The following is a 15,655-nucleotide window of genomic DNA, read 5'->3' as shown; positions in this document are numbered from 1 at the left end:
ATTCACATTTTATTATGGTAATTTTGCTTCTACCATAGATCAAAATGAATACTAAAATGATACTTTTTGTCCATAAAGCTTATTTCATTTCATTTTGATAAAATTTTCTATTTTAAAAGCATTTTTTTTTTTTTTTTTTTTACTATTTTATTTACCTTTAAAGCTTCACTGTGTGATATTTTCCCCCATCTAGCGGTGTAAAGGTATATGACCATCAGTGAATATTAGTTTCTGTTCCTCTCAATTCTGATTTCGTTTGAACTCCAACGGTGGGCGATTTAGTCCAAGATTAACATGGCAATCCCCCTCTTCACATTCGACACGGTGCCATCGAGTTTTAAAACCCGAAAAGCGAAGCTTGAATTTACGGGTATGTCCCTCTTTGGCTAATGTACTTTCAAGATGGAGGGGCAACATGGCGACCGGCATTCGAACCCCTCACCCGTATGTATTTTCAATGGCATATTATAAACTTACAGGAATACTTTATTACTTGAAAGAAGTAAATATGCATTAATGAGCACATATATTTTTGAAAGAACTAAGTGTTTTTAGCTAAGAATAAACTAAAAAGGTTACACAGTGTAGCTTTAAATTATTACATTTGATCAATAAATGATAAATAAATAATAATTTAAGCACATTCTTTCGACTTAAATTCAAAATAACTCACAATTTCATGCATAACCCTTTTAATTCAGCTCAAAATATTTTACATTGGGTGTCTTTGCTGACCTCTTGTGGAAAAATATATAGAATTATAACATATTTCATGACCCCTGCCACTAGATGGCCGTATAGCTCTATATGGGGCGAATGAGCTGTTCCGCTGGGTCCTAAAGTCAGGTCTTCAGTATGCATTCAGATACACATCTTGAAATAATTCATTAGGGGTTCAAGACTTTTTTGGTACATTTTTAGTATTTTTTCTTTTTTTTCTGTGTACTGCAGTATTCCTCTAATTCCATTAATTCCTAAGGAGGTCAAATTGACAAGCGAGGAAAGGATTTGTAAAAAAATTTTTTAGCATTCGTGGTTCAAGTGCGACAAAAGTGCAAGGGGCTTGGACCACTACATTTTTTATTTAAAAAAAGAAAAAAGAACAGAGTTTCAGGTCAAAATTACCTGAGGGAAGGATGAGGGTTAAAGGCAATACAACAAATTCTGCAATTATGTATAAATACTTCAAAATTGAGATTATATTTAAATCACAAATAAATGTTTTCACAATAAATGTTTTTTCTTTTTGGATTATGGAATGAGAATTTGGGGGTTAAATTATCTTTAAAATATTAAAATAATAAACACAATGTAAAGAAATTAGGAATCTATGAACATTTTGGCCGATATCGATAACCAATGATCATTTTTATTTGAAAGACGACAGCCAATATATTGGCCGGTAAATCTAAATTTATTTTAATAAATAATTTAAAATTATTTTATAGTCAGAAAGCCTGATTGTAAAAAGTAAAGTCTCGCTATTAAAAGCCCCATCCCAAGCACACAATTATAATGTTCTTATAATGGTATGTAGCCTATTTTCCATTTTTTAAGGGATTCCAAATCATATTTAGAGCAATTAAAAATCATCATGGTGTCTTAGCTAAAGGAAATAATCCATTATTTATCAGCTTTAATGTATAGTCCACTTTTTTTATCAGGCTGGTAACATTAAGATTAAAAATGAGCATACAGCATAACGGCCGATACTGATATCGCGCATCCCTAAAAGAAATCGTAATGTTTCTAAAAGCAATAGTGTCTTTAGATTTTGTTGTATAAAATGTTATCAGCAGGTTTGCTGAGATTCATTCACATGTTCAGCCCGTGCAGCAGTCGTGTTATATTTTAAGACAGACGTAGGGTCAGACATTGTGTGCAGTGACGAGATCAAACATGTTCACTCGTCCTCCGCTCCTGCTATATCTCTTGATGAGAGCGCTGTGAAGACCGGTGCAATTTGTGCTATTTTTGATCTGAACCAGGTTCGACTTCATCTCGTTTGTTTGCTTCTGATGTCTAAGAAACCAACACAGTCTGTTGAAAGAGCCCGTGATTATCCAGGAGAGTAATGGCCTTCCTCTATCTGAACGGCAACAGATTGGATTTTCAGAAACACAGACAAGCTGGAAGCATGAAGAGAAAGATAAGACAAAGGAATATTTCTGAGCTGCCTTTCAATGTTTTCTCAAAGATCAGTAGGAGCTATTTTGTAAGTCAAATCCCAGCAACACATTCTGTTTTACACCATAACAGTTACATTTAATACAAAAAAATACATATATATTTTTCTTACATTTATTATTTCAGTTTTAGTTTTACTAATTTTAGTACTTCTATTTATTTATTTCAGTTAGTTATAAATTAAAGGGGTGGTTGATTGCTCCTTTTTACTAGATGTGAGTAAGTCTCTGATGTCCCCAGAGTGGATGACTGAAAATATTGTTCAAGTGAATGAAAACAAAACTGAAATTATTATTTTTGGTCGCACGGCTGGTAGCCCAACAGTAAACGAAAACTTAGGCCCATGGAAGGGGTACCTGCAGGAACAAATAAAGAAACTTGGGAGTCATCTTTGACTTTTGATCGGCAGATGAAGACAGTGGTCCATAATTGCTTCTTTTATTTAAGAGCAATAGCCAAACTGAAACCCATACTCTCAGCCACTGACCTGGAAAAGTAGTCCATGCATATATTTTTTCCCGTTTAGACGACTGTAGTGCACTTTATGTCGGGATGTGTCACACACACATTGCACGCTTGCAGCTTGTACAAAACGCTGCTGCAAGGCTATTGATGAATGGTGGAAAAAAGGACCGTGTTACTCCCTTATTAGCGTCTCTAGGCTGGCTACCAATACATTTTAGGATACAGTACAACATTTTAGTGTATGTTTTAAAAGCTCTGCATGAAATAGCACCTGAATATTTAGTTGAGCTTATTAAGCCCTATAGTGCAGGCAAAAGTCTAAGATCAGCAAACAAGTTTGTTTCAACTGTTCCCCGTGCACGTCTCAAAATGAAAGGTGATCGTGTTTTCTCTGTCGCTGGTCCTAGATTATGGAATAGCCTGCCGTTGGATGTTAGATCTTCCATAAATCTAAATGTTTTCAAGGATCGCTTAAAAATGTATCCGTACTCTCTGGCATTTTAGTACATCAGTACATGGATGTTTTTGTATTTTGTCTTGTTGTATTGTTGGTTTTCTTTTAACTGCGATGTACAGCACTTTGGAACTACGGTGGTAGTCTGTAAGGTGCTATATAAATAAATAAATGAACGAATGAATGAGAGTGTGTGTGAAGTTATAGAAGTTATACCCTAAAATACCCCATAGATAATTTTTTTTAAGCATGTTAAAATTGTCTCTTTTTGAGGGTGAGCAAAAACTGTTTTTTTGTGTCCCTTTAAATGCAAATTAGCTAGTGCTCATGGGGCGGAGCTTCAAGAACTTCTGTTAGCAGCTCTGATAACCTCATGCAGACACGCAACGATGTTCAAACCGGAGTTAGACACTGATGGAGAGACTCAAGAAGAAGTAAAAACATGTAGAATGAGATGGGATGTTTCTGAATTCACGTAGCTGATGTGGAGTTGACTATCTTCAAGTCATTGATTAGCATATTCTGCCATGATAATCTCACCCCTTTTGTAATGTGTTCCCGGGGCAGGATTTAAGTAAAGTTTAGGGTTTGTGATGTCACTAACCCATGAAGAAGTTTGTGTAGTCTCTACCAGCCGTTTTTTTGTAGTCCTTAAAAAGTGATTTCTTTGAAAAAAATATCTCCTTTTGCATTGAACTTTGATCGTCATAATATTGCAGATGGTGTTTATGCTCAATCAGCAACATTACACACTAACTAAAGTAAAAAAAAGTCAAATCATAATCAACCACCCCTTTAATATATTTATTCAAACCTTATTTCAGTAAGCAAAAACTATTTTTAATAGATTTAGCTGAACAATAAAAAAAACTGTGCCAATTAATTTCGCCTTTTTATGTAAAATATATTATGTTTATTACACAAAAGTCAGCTCTGTCACGCTGCATCAGGGCTCTGAAGCACCTCAGGGAACATAAATAATAACCAGAAACAAACTAAATTTTAACAGGAACACACATATACACAAAAACAGAATTAAATTGAAATGTTCTGAACAGAAATGCTTGTTTGAAATAACTGGTTGATAACGTTATTTTATTGTGTGTTTGATATTTTAATTTAGCAGTGAATAAATACTCCGTCATACGTCCAACTCATTTTTTTTTTGACATTTTGGCCGTGTTTAGCATGAGAATCAATTCTTTACCAATGTAAAAACTCAGAATGCATGAAATAATTTTAGACCCCCCTCTCTAATAGACCAGATCACGCAATAAAAGCGTGCACTCCTATTACACACATGCACTACTCTAACCTACTAGACTAAGTGTATGCTTGCACTATCTGGGTTGTTTTTGTAAAGTAAGTGATATACGTGATAATGTCAGAATGCATATCATTAAAACAACAATTATCATACACGATATATATCACACACTCCTTACTCCAACTAACATTGTATATTGAGACTCTAAAAGTCTCTTTGAGTGCACTGACCTGAGCGGCTGTAGGACTCATGGCAGGTATGAGTGATTTCAGCTGCCAGATCCAGGTAGTGCTGCTTCTGTCCCGCCGGGCCGTCATCAGCACCGATGCCAATCATCCCGCCGGAGAAACAGGCCAGATGCCCCATCTTGTGGTCCAGGATGCCGCCTCGCCACTCGGCCACGTACGTTAATCCACCCGGAGACTTCTGCACCAGGTTCGTCTCAATGGCCTGAGAATGCAGCAATGCAACATTTCAGCTACCATCGCTTTTTGAGTGCTGGAGATTTTTCAAAACAATACATGCATGCTGAAGATTGTGCAGCTATTCATCGCAGTCGAATACGCTTCCAATGAAAAACAGATGGATGGACGTGTTTGGTGTAAGAGTGGATGAAACATCCGTTAGATTTGTAAAGTGCCTTGAAATCAAGGCGACACTGGATTTCAATAAAGCTTGAATCTATGCACATATAAAACTGGGACGGCGTGCACATATTGCCTTAGGTGCCGACATTTATGCATGAAATGTTTTATGTATAGTATAAGGCTGTATGCAGCGTGGTGAATTGAAGTCAAGCCTCATTGAGATTCTTTCAGGACTTTGACACTTGAAGGTGTATAAATCTGCCAAAGACTATACGGGAAAACATCTCAGTGCTGTTTATTTCAGAGAGTCTGCTGAAATCCGTCTCTTCCCTCTGAGTTTTTATGTTTTCGCTTCTTTAGAGAAGCACAAAACAGCACAAGCCATCATGGACGATCAATAGCAAATGACTCATCGTTTTGTTCTGCTCTGCTCTTTCCTTGCGTCTTCCTCTCCAAGACCCAAACAAAACTTGTTCAGAAGATTTTTCTCCATGGTTGTGTCATCAGTTTCCTCCATTTTGCATCATTAAACGTCTACAAACCACTTAAAGGTGCACTATGCAACTTTCCGTCCACTGGAGGGCGCCTATTCAAAACAAAGGCGTAGTTTGATGACGCCATGTGTGAGCGCAGTATCTTGGGACATGTGGTCTTCACCTCACAGCCGGTGGAAGATAGGACACGGGCAGAAATCATGTTCATGGATGCGGTTATTAACGTTACTGTAGTGTGAAGCAGAGCAGGACCGAGTGTTGTGGAGCTGAGCACGGCCGCTTGAGCGATTGTTAAACCAGCACACGGCTTGCGAGCACCGGGACTTTTATTATGACGGGGCGGGACACATTCGCCGGGCGCCTGCACATGATCCTTCCGGTTATGATTATGAGGTAAAACAGCTCTGTTTATCATATTAGATACATTTAAGTGTGTTTAATGATGTTATGACGTTACTCAGTGCGTTCACTTGTTCACACTGCTAAGAGTAAAGCGCTCCTGACAAGTAAAACCCGAAACCGAGGGTAACGCAGATATGACGCGATTGACAGGCGACTCGCTCAAACGCTATGCTGACTCGACCCCGGTCCTTAGTTAAAATAGCAATTTTCTCACAATTTACAAATAGTTGGAAACATTTGGGATATTGTACGTACTCAACTTCGGCCTAGTGGTTTTTGGCTATTTTACTGCAAAAATACTACATAGTGCACCTTTAACAGTGAACATGAAATCAAAATTCATGATCAAGATACAGAGTTAAAGATCAAATATCATCATATATTTCACATCAATAATTCCACCTCAAACTAATCCAAAGCATTGTACACAGGACTGGATATTTGAAGATATGCTATATAGTTTAACATTAGGCTGATAAAGTTGCCCTTTCTTGATTATTAATTATCTTGGTAGACCACATTCTTCAAGCGAGACATTATCTAATGAAAAGGCTATCCAAATGAAGTGAGAATGTGTTCGCTCTCTCCGTATCGCGGTTATATTTCTCCTCTCAGGTCAGAATGAGAGCTGAATCGAATCTTAATCTAATCTACTTTACACACTTACCACCTGTGCAAACATTCATTTCTCTTTATTATTTACTGATTATACTGAAGACCAGAAATAACACATGCAACTAAATTGCCAGAAAAATACATAATAGCTTATAAAATGTTACGATGTTTAGAACGATCAGTCAGAGGTATGACCGTACCTCCATGGCGCTGTAGTACATCTTCTTGGCCTCCTCGTCCGTCTTATCTGACATCAGGTAGGATTTGATCAGGTACTCGTAGAAACTGTCCCCGAGTCCTCCAATCGAGACATGATCTGAGAAAATGAGAAGACGACAAAACAAACTCTGAACTCTACAACCCCCAAATCATGATGAAAATATTCGGAAGGAAGAAAATTAAGCCTATTTTTAGGGGCAATGCGATTTTTTTTTATTGTGCATTGCAGTATGAATTGTTTAGCTTCAACTTCCCGTTTCAACAAAGAAATATGTCAACAAATAAAAGATAACTGCACTCATTTGTGACCTGCCCATTACACAACAACTCATTCTGTATGATTTATACGCTTGCTTCCTCATGGGGACCTCAATTTAGGTCCCCACAGTGACATGACTCCCAATGAGTCTGTGTGCATTCAGGTTTAAGTCCCCACTGGGATAGAAACAAGCACACACACACACACACACACGCACGCACACACACACACACACACACACACACACACACACACACACACACACACACACACACACACACACACACACACACACACACACACACACACACGCACACACGCACACACACACACACACACACACACACACACACACACACACACACACACACACACACACACACACAGAGACATTGACACAGACAGGGACACATATACACACAGACATGGACACACACACTGACACACGGACACGGACACACACACACACACAACACAGACAGAGACACACACATACACAGACATGGACACACACACTCACACACACACACAAACACGCACACACGCACACACACAAAAACAGACATGGACACAGACAGGGACACACATGCACAGACACACACACGCACACACACACACACACACACACACACACACACACACACACACACACACACACACACACACACACACACACACACACACACACACACACACGCACGCACACACAAACACAGACTTGAACACACACACGGACACAAACACGGACACACACACACACACACACACACACACGGACATAGACATTGACAGAGACACACACACAGACATGGACACAGACAGAGACACACATACACAGTATGAAGGCACATGAACACACACATACACCCACGCAAAAACATTTTTTGGTAAAAAATATTTATAGTTTTACACAGTATTGGGACACACACACAGACACATTCACGCACACATACACTGACACACAAATGCACATACATACATTATACACACACCCACACACACACATGAGCAGATTTCATGGATTCGTTTATTGCTGTTCGTTTATTGATTCTTATCCCAGGATTAGAAGTGAATGGTTTCTATTTCTATGCTCACTCTTCATAGTGTTGGGTTCAGGGATGATGATCTAGGTACTATAATCAGAATCAACAAATATAAGGCCAGGAATGTTTGTGTCCGCCCTCCGCTCTTTTGACATGCAAATCAGAACGAGGGAGTCGCGGCCTCATCCGCGCTCATCTCGCTATCTCTGAGACGCATTAGGCATTCTCAAGCCACACCAATTAGTGCTGCAGTTGCAGATTACATTCACCCTGTTAAAGAAAAAAAATGTTTCTTATGTTTTTCAGGTGAATCTGAAAGATTCAATTTCGAAAGGTAATGGGATTTATTATCATTTTAATAACTCTTGGCCATGGGCTTATGTCCCTGCTTGACAGGAGAGCCGCACTGGCTCAATTGATGTCATGGATGCCAGAATAATTGCATTGTGAAACTCAAAGAGCCGCTCTCTTATGACCCAGCGCACAAGCCAGTGATAAACCAACAGAAATAAAAATGAAAAAGAACGAAACAGAAGCCACCAGTCACAAAATTGGACACACTGCACTGAATGTATGCTTGATACAATGAAAGAACTGTAAAAACTCAATAATGCACTGAGAAAAATGTGTCTTTTTTCTTTTTTGGCATTAATATTGTTTTGCAAACTTTATAAAAATGACAAAACACTTGGCACTGATGTTGTTTACAACAAGATTTCACACTTTTACACTTTAAAGCACATCGTCCGAGACATGCACAGGCCGTATGGTTTTATTACATTTGAATATTTGGAATATTTGTGCTTTTTTTAGTCTTAATGATTAAAGGTTTTTAGTGCTGGGTGATGGGAAGGCCCAAATAAAATGTGTGCGCAGAGAAATCAGTTCTTCCAGTGAATAGGAACAGCTGTCATTAGTGACATTCTATAATCTGTCACACCTGGCAAATATTATTTTTTTAATATATTTTGGTACCATCGATAATGCCGCCGATCCAACAATACAAAGCATTTTTCTACAGTAATAGCTGCACAGAACTGACATGCACACCACCTAATTTAATTTGGCCATGGTGCATTTATTTTATTAAGGTGTTAAATATGCAATGGTGGACAAATGTAGATTGTATAGATTTGATTTCGATTTTTCTTAATCAGTATTTTTGTCTTGTTTTCCAGAAGACATCCTGAGACAAACTTATATGAGAAACTCCACAAGATATTATGATTTGTTGTCTGGAGAAATATTTTGTGTGTGTGTATATATATATATATATAATATATATATATATATATTTATTACAGGGCTCTGTGAAATACTTGATTCTGATTGGTCAATCGCGCATTCCAGTGGTATGTTATTTCAGATATATTTCCAGATAACAACCGCTCATACGGGTACTACGAGTACTACTACGTTGCTAGCGCCACGCTCTACTGGTTGAGCTACAGGAAAGCAAAACAGACATAAACACACAGACATTCTTTCCTTCTATATAGAGAAATAAAGAAAGCTAGAAAGAGTTTCTATTCATTTCAAACGATTTCAAATCAGAAATATTATATACTTACGCTGAACCCAATTACCACTGACGGGACTCAGGAAGTTGGGATACAGACCATGAGGCTTCTCTATTTTGTTCAGCAGCTTTCGGATGTTCATCACCTAACAAAAAACACAAAACCACATAGTTCATTTAATATCTGTATCCCGTCCTCTCCATTTAAATTTGAGTTGTCAAAGGACTTCAGTACCGAGTCAATACTTACCGAGTACCAAACTCTGCATGCTCGCGAATTATTTCGTTATAACTAACAAAACCACACAATGTAATGTGTGCGTTGAGCATTGTAGCCTATCACAGAGATGCTTGTTGAGTGAGTAAACGCAATGTCAGAATCTGCTCAATTCACCGGAGTCTGTTCAGCATGAGCTCTGCGTGCTCACAAATCCTTTCTTTATAACCAACAAAGTATGAAGACGATGTAAATAAGAGATTTTATGATTGTAATGAGAGCTTTCTGTATACAACCCATTCATAATTCGGATAACATTTTATTTTTCATGTTGCTACGCAAGTACTCTGCAAAGTTTCAGGAGTGACAACTGTATTAAAATGACGGACTGAATCTGAAACAGTAATGTTCTGATAACGGATTAAGTCTTAAAGGGGTCATGACATGAGAAATCAAATTTTCCTTGATCTTTTGACATATAAGAGGTCTTTGACCTATTAAAACAAATAAAGTTTCATAGCTTAAAACTTACTCATTATAAACAAAGCATTTATTTATTCAAGCTCCAGCTCGTTTGGATATTTTGGGATCTGTGATGTCACATGTCAAATACATTTGCATATTCCCGCTTCCAGATCCAGATATCGGCGAATAGTTATACTTCATCGCACCATAGGCCCCGCCCACTGGCGTTCAGTCGGCTTTAACCGACTGACGACAAACATTAACGGCTGAAATTTGTCTACACTAGACGTCAAAAGCAAATAAAACCCATTATAGTCACTCAAACTGACATTGGATACAGTATATAGACGTGTGCTCACTTTACAGTCTGCCAACTACAGGACAAATGGAGGCATAAAGGAACGTTTGCTTTGACACGTCCTGTTTAAGCAGATCGTTTGCTCATTTTTCTACAGGCTTCAGAAGGATGGTTTATTTTAATGCTGTTATGGATCATAATGGAGGATTATATGTTTGTTAAGATAATCTGACTGCAGATTGTTTTGTAAACAAGCCACAGTGTAATGGAGAGTCCACAAAGAAACTTTTGTTGATAGATGAAACAGCCAACTGTATTTGATCGGACAGCAGCTGCACCACAAACGGTAAGTCAACCATTTATTATTGCTTTGTCTATAAATGATGATTTTATATGGATAATGTTTTTATAAACACTAACTCATGTGCCATAGGGAGTGGGCGTTGACACTGTTCCCTATGCAATGAAGTTCAATCCAATCATAACATCCAGTTTACTGACAAGCCTTAAAGGAGCCGCACCTTAAAAACTGATCATTTCAGACAGAAGATGTGTCCCGGATCCCAAATTACACACTATACACTATGCACTTAAAGCTGCAACAGTTGATTAGTAAAGTGCCCATATATATATATTTTTTTCCAGTTAATTAAGTGCATCATCCGATTGCTTTAAGTTTACTTTTTCGTTTGGGAATTTTCAGTGTAAACACACTACTTGCATTATTTACTCTACAAAACGGCATAGAATAGTGCACAAGTATGCAAACTGGGACACACCGAGGTCAGAATTCGGGTTGAAAATAATAACATTAAGCATTAAATAGCTTAAATAATAAAATATGAATCATTAATAGTTTGTCAATAGTCAATCAATAGTTTTTGCTATGGTACCGAAACTGGTACTGAGAACCTTGACATTTTACTGGTATTGGTACCGACTACTACCATATTGGTATTGTGAAAATATTAAAGGTGTGGTTCCATGTTTTTTTTCTAGGCTTGGTTGTGTTTATAGGGCGCAGTATAACATGTCTTAATAATTTTTAAATGTCAGATTTTTCATATATTTTACCGTTTCTGATATTTCCACACCGCTGTCTCCACTGTCCTTTAAACGGCTCGTTTGCTTCCTGCTTCTATGAAGCCCATCCCTCCGAAAAACGCAGTGGTCTTAGATTGGTTAGATGGCCAAATGTAGTTTCCTGTATTTTTATTGGCTGAAGTGCCAAGCACAGGTTGTCCGGAAACGCCACGCCCCTTACCATTATGGGCAGAAGTCACATCTGCGGTGACTAGCGAGGGTTTATGATGTCACCAAACCAGGAAGAAGCTCGTTGTAGTCCAAACCGGCCATTTTTGTAGGCAATAAACTGCCGTAACTTTAAAAGACAATATCTCCGTTTGCATCGAACTTTCAGCGCTGTACACTCTAAAAAATGCTGGGTTGTTTTTTCAACCCAAACGCTGGGTTGAGACTGCTGGGTTGATTTAACCCAAATTGGGTTGAAAGTTGTTCTTAACCTGCAACCCAGGAACGCGGACGTGAAAGAGAGCACGCACGTCATGCAAAAAACACGGACGACACCAGTTGGAGAAGCCGCCATTTTCTTAGCGCATTCAGGTGGAAGCGAATAAAAGACGTTTATGCAGTTTATGGTAAGTAAATATACAAATTTCAAGTAGTTATCAATTGTTTTTTATCCAAGAGTATTTAGAGATTTCGTGGAAGGTGGAAAAGTCAGAAAAGAGCTTATATGGAAATATTCACGTTTTTTTGCCTCAAGTCTTAACTGCCGCTTTTATTGGGTTTCTTACGTCTTATTTCCCAAAATTCTGTTAATAGAGGCTGTTATCAACATATATTCAATATTTCTCTAACGATTTTACTGTATAAATGCCTCGCTGCGTCTCATACGACACAATTCTCTGTTCAGTGGACTAGGAAAAAAGTGCGCCACACTGTCATCACGACGCTGGCATTTGGAAGGGAAAAGGTAAGTCCATTTTTAAAAATTGCTTCTGAATATGTCAACTTTATTATATATTATTTGCTGTATTGGCTACGGGTTTGATTCGGTGAAGTGTAACTTTGCAGATACTGTTTATGCTCAAGCAGCAACATTACACACTAACTAAAGTAAAAAAAGGGAAATCGCATGCAACCACCCCTTTAATGTAAATCATTAGAAGACAAACGACTCTTGCCTTCTCAGTGAACACTGGGTTTCCAGACAGTTCGGACAGGTGAACGAACTCCAGGTGCAGGGTCCCGAACTCCGCCAGGATGCTGCTCCCGGCCGATGCCCAGCCCCAACTCCAGCTGGTGCCACTGCAACAGAGAGCAAACCAGGCACAGTGAGCACCGCCACCTACGCCACACCGCTGCCATGGCAACCAGGCAGGTAACAGTGCGCCATGGCAACAAAGCACCAAACCATGGAAAGCGGATGCCAGTGCACTTGTTATTTGCAGGGAAATTAGCACAGAGGAAACGGCAGGAACTGATTAACACAGACGTGCTAAAAGCCTTCGCTTCATCCCACACAAGAACGTTAAGTGCTTAATAAAAAATCCATAATGATGCATTAAAAAAAAGGAATGATTAAAAACAGGTTTAACATTCAAATTGATTTGCACAAAATTGACATGGATTACACCAAAAGTTGCATTTACAGTTCTGCTCATAATTTTACACACCAGAATAAAATAATAAGTTACTTTTTCAATATATGATTTAGTTTTACATTTCAGATGTTATATGTATGATGTACACATACTGTTTACTGTTTATTAAGGTGTTAAAATGCATTAGGGGACATTTTTTTACTACTGATAATATATATATATATATATATATATATATATATATATATATATATATATATATATATATATATATATATATATATATATATATATATATATATATAATGAGAGGCAATCTCAAATCCTCTCAATCCTCTCAAAATGAGTGTCATCAAAAGTTGTAATCATAAATTCATTACCTGTTAATCTGGAGCGCATACAATTTTTTTTTTTTTTTTTGGTAGTTAGAACAAATTTTATACTAATACATCTTAAATAAATGAAAAGCAGTCTGTAAGGAATACATTTGCTGCCTCTAGTCCTACACCAAGTTTATTTATATAAACAGAAAATAAAATTGGTCCTAAAATAGAGCCTTGAGGAACACCAATGTTTACTATTAGAGTAATTTCAGTCAAATAGTTTAAAAATCACATTATTACTAAAAGACATGTGAGCCTATGCAAAAGATGACCATGATCCATAGAGTCAAATGCTTTGGATAAATCAATATAAAGTGCAGCACGTTTTCTTTTATCATTCAATGCAGTAATAATGCTATTGGTGAGTGAGTGACATTGCAGCAGTTATAGTACTATGTCATTGTCTAAAAACCCGATTGAGATTTACTGAAGATATTATTAACAACAAATAGTACTTTATCTGTTTATTTACCAGGGATTCAAACCCTTTAGCTGTATCAGACAATTTGGAAATATGGCATGCAACAAAGTAAATATTTTAAGAGCAGTTTGAACAGGACATCCAGAGCATTTTATTCTTTGTTTTGATGAAATGCCATTAAAATTTCAACTGTTGTTCAAAAAGTAGAGAACTTCTGCTTCTGTTTATGCTGCAGGACTCACTCATGCTGCATGAAAAAAAAAAAAAAAAAAAAAAAACACTGAGCAGAGGAAACATGGAAAGAGAGGGATAGAGAGAGACAGAGATGCTGAATGAACTCTAAAATGAACCGCTCCAGATTCAGGCTTCGCTCCTCCCTGCAGGATTCATTCGGTGAAACTGTGGAACTAATTCACAAGATTATTTGTTTCTGGTTCTTATTGTGAGAGCGAGGCACGCACCGCTTCCCTACTGAAAGAACAATCAATAACCGCTGATGTCTAGGGAGGAAGAGGAAAGTGAGAAAACTTTTGTTGGGAAAAATCAACCGAAACCAGCACAAAACAACTAAGTCTTTGTTAAACAAAAGGTAGAAAGTGTTCTCCGGTGGGAAAAATAACTTAAACCAGATTTATTATTAAGAAACAGATCATTCCAAACTTAGGTTTTCAGCTGACAAAGTTTAAATCCTGTCTCACGAGCGCTTCCCATATTTTTTACGCATTAACTCTTAAATGTATAAACGTTTCGACAATTATTATTACATATTCGGGTCTTTAGTCTATATCTATCACTGATGGATTTCTACCTGTTGTGTTGACATAAAACTCGCCTGGCATTAGAATAAAAATGTTGTAAAAATAAGCTTATTTTTTCCCCTTTTGGAGCTTGGAAGTTTAAGTAGATGTTTTATACTATCATCACTGTCCTCATCCGATCATCTCATATTCATGATCTCAAACATATTCTTAAAACTATAATTTTCAACATCTTCAAAAACAAGATTTAGATCGCTGCCAGGTTCTTCACCCGATTCACCATCAAAGGACAAGGGGGCTAATATTCGATTGCATTCAGTTCTTGCTCTGCTGTAAATTGCTGAGCTTTTCAAGTTTTGCTGATGATTCTTCCTCTTCTTTTGTTTTCTGCCTGCGGTAACTATGAGTGAAAAGTAACTTATTCAGGCGGAGAGAAGATGGTGTTTACTCTACGAAAGAAATCTGGTTGACTGCGTTTTCGACAACCTCTGGAATTGTTTGAAAGTGGACAAGCTCAAAACATTTTAGAACCAGTTTACACCTGTATTTAACAATCGTCCACTTGTAATCCCATCGACCGAATCGCATTTTAACACCAGGTCTAAACAGGGCCATGTTTAGATGCCTTAAATGCAGCCTGTATAGCCAACTCTTATTGACATAAACTTGCGATCACTACCTGTCAAAAGTTTTGAATAATTAAGCTTTTTGTTTACGTTTTTGGAAGAATGTCCCACCAAGACTGCATTTATTTGTTTCTCTTGAGCAGCATATCAGCATGATTTGTGAAAGACCATGTGACACTGAAGACTGGAATAATGATGCTGACAATTCAGCTTTGATCACAGGAATAAGATACATTTTAAAATATATTCACATATAAAACAGTAATTTTAAACTGTAATAATATTTCACAATATTACTGCTTTTACTGTATTTTATGATCAAATAAATGCAGCTTTGGTGAGTATAATA

At 37.5% G+C, this 15,655-nt stretch overlaps 1 protein-coding gene across 2 annotated transcripts in view; it reads right to left on the bottom strand.

Annotated features, from left to right (window-relative positions):
• LOC137082578 (mannosyl-oligosaccharide 1,2-alpha-mannosidase IA) overlaps positions 1-15,655 on the bottom strand; it is a 312,430-nt gene that overhangs the window by 7,576 nt on the left and 289,199 nt on the right. Inside the window, exons 6-9 of one of the 2 annotated variants that reach the window (XM_067447843.1) lie at positions 12,699-12,826; positions 9,564-9,657; positions 6,672-6,787; positions 4,604-4,823 (exon numbers count right to left, since the gene is read on the bottom strand). In XM_067447843.1, the coding sequence (XP_067303944.1) occupies positions 4,604-4,823; positions 6,672-6,787; positions 9,564-9,657; positions 12,699-12,826 (558 nt within the window). The remainder of the gene's footprint in view (positions 1-4,603; positions 4,824-6,671; positions 6,788-9,563; positions 9,658-12,698; positions 12,827-15,655) is intronic. The other variant, XM_067447844.1, reaches the window with a different exon arrangement.

The sequence above is a fragment of the Pseudorasbora parva genome, chromosome 7, assembly GCF_024679245.1.
Source record: "Pseudorasbora parva isolate DD20220531a chromosome 7, ASM2467924v1, whole genome shotgun sequence".
NCBI lineage: Eukaryota > Metazoa > Chordata > Actinopteri > Cypriniformes > Gobionidae > Pseudorasbora > Pseudorasbora parva.
The sequence above is the reverse complement of the archived record's forward strand: the minus strand, read 5'-3'. Positions and strand labels throughout refer to the sequence as shown.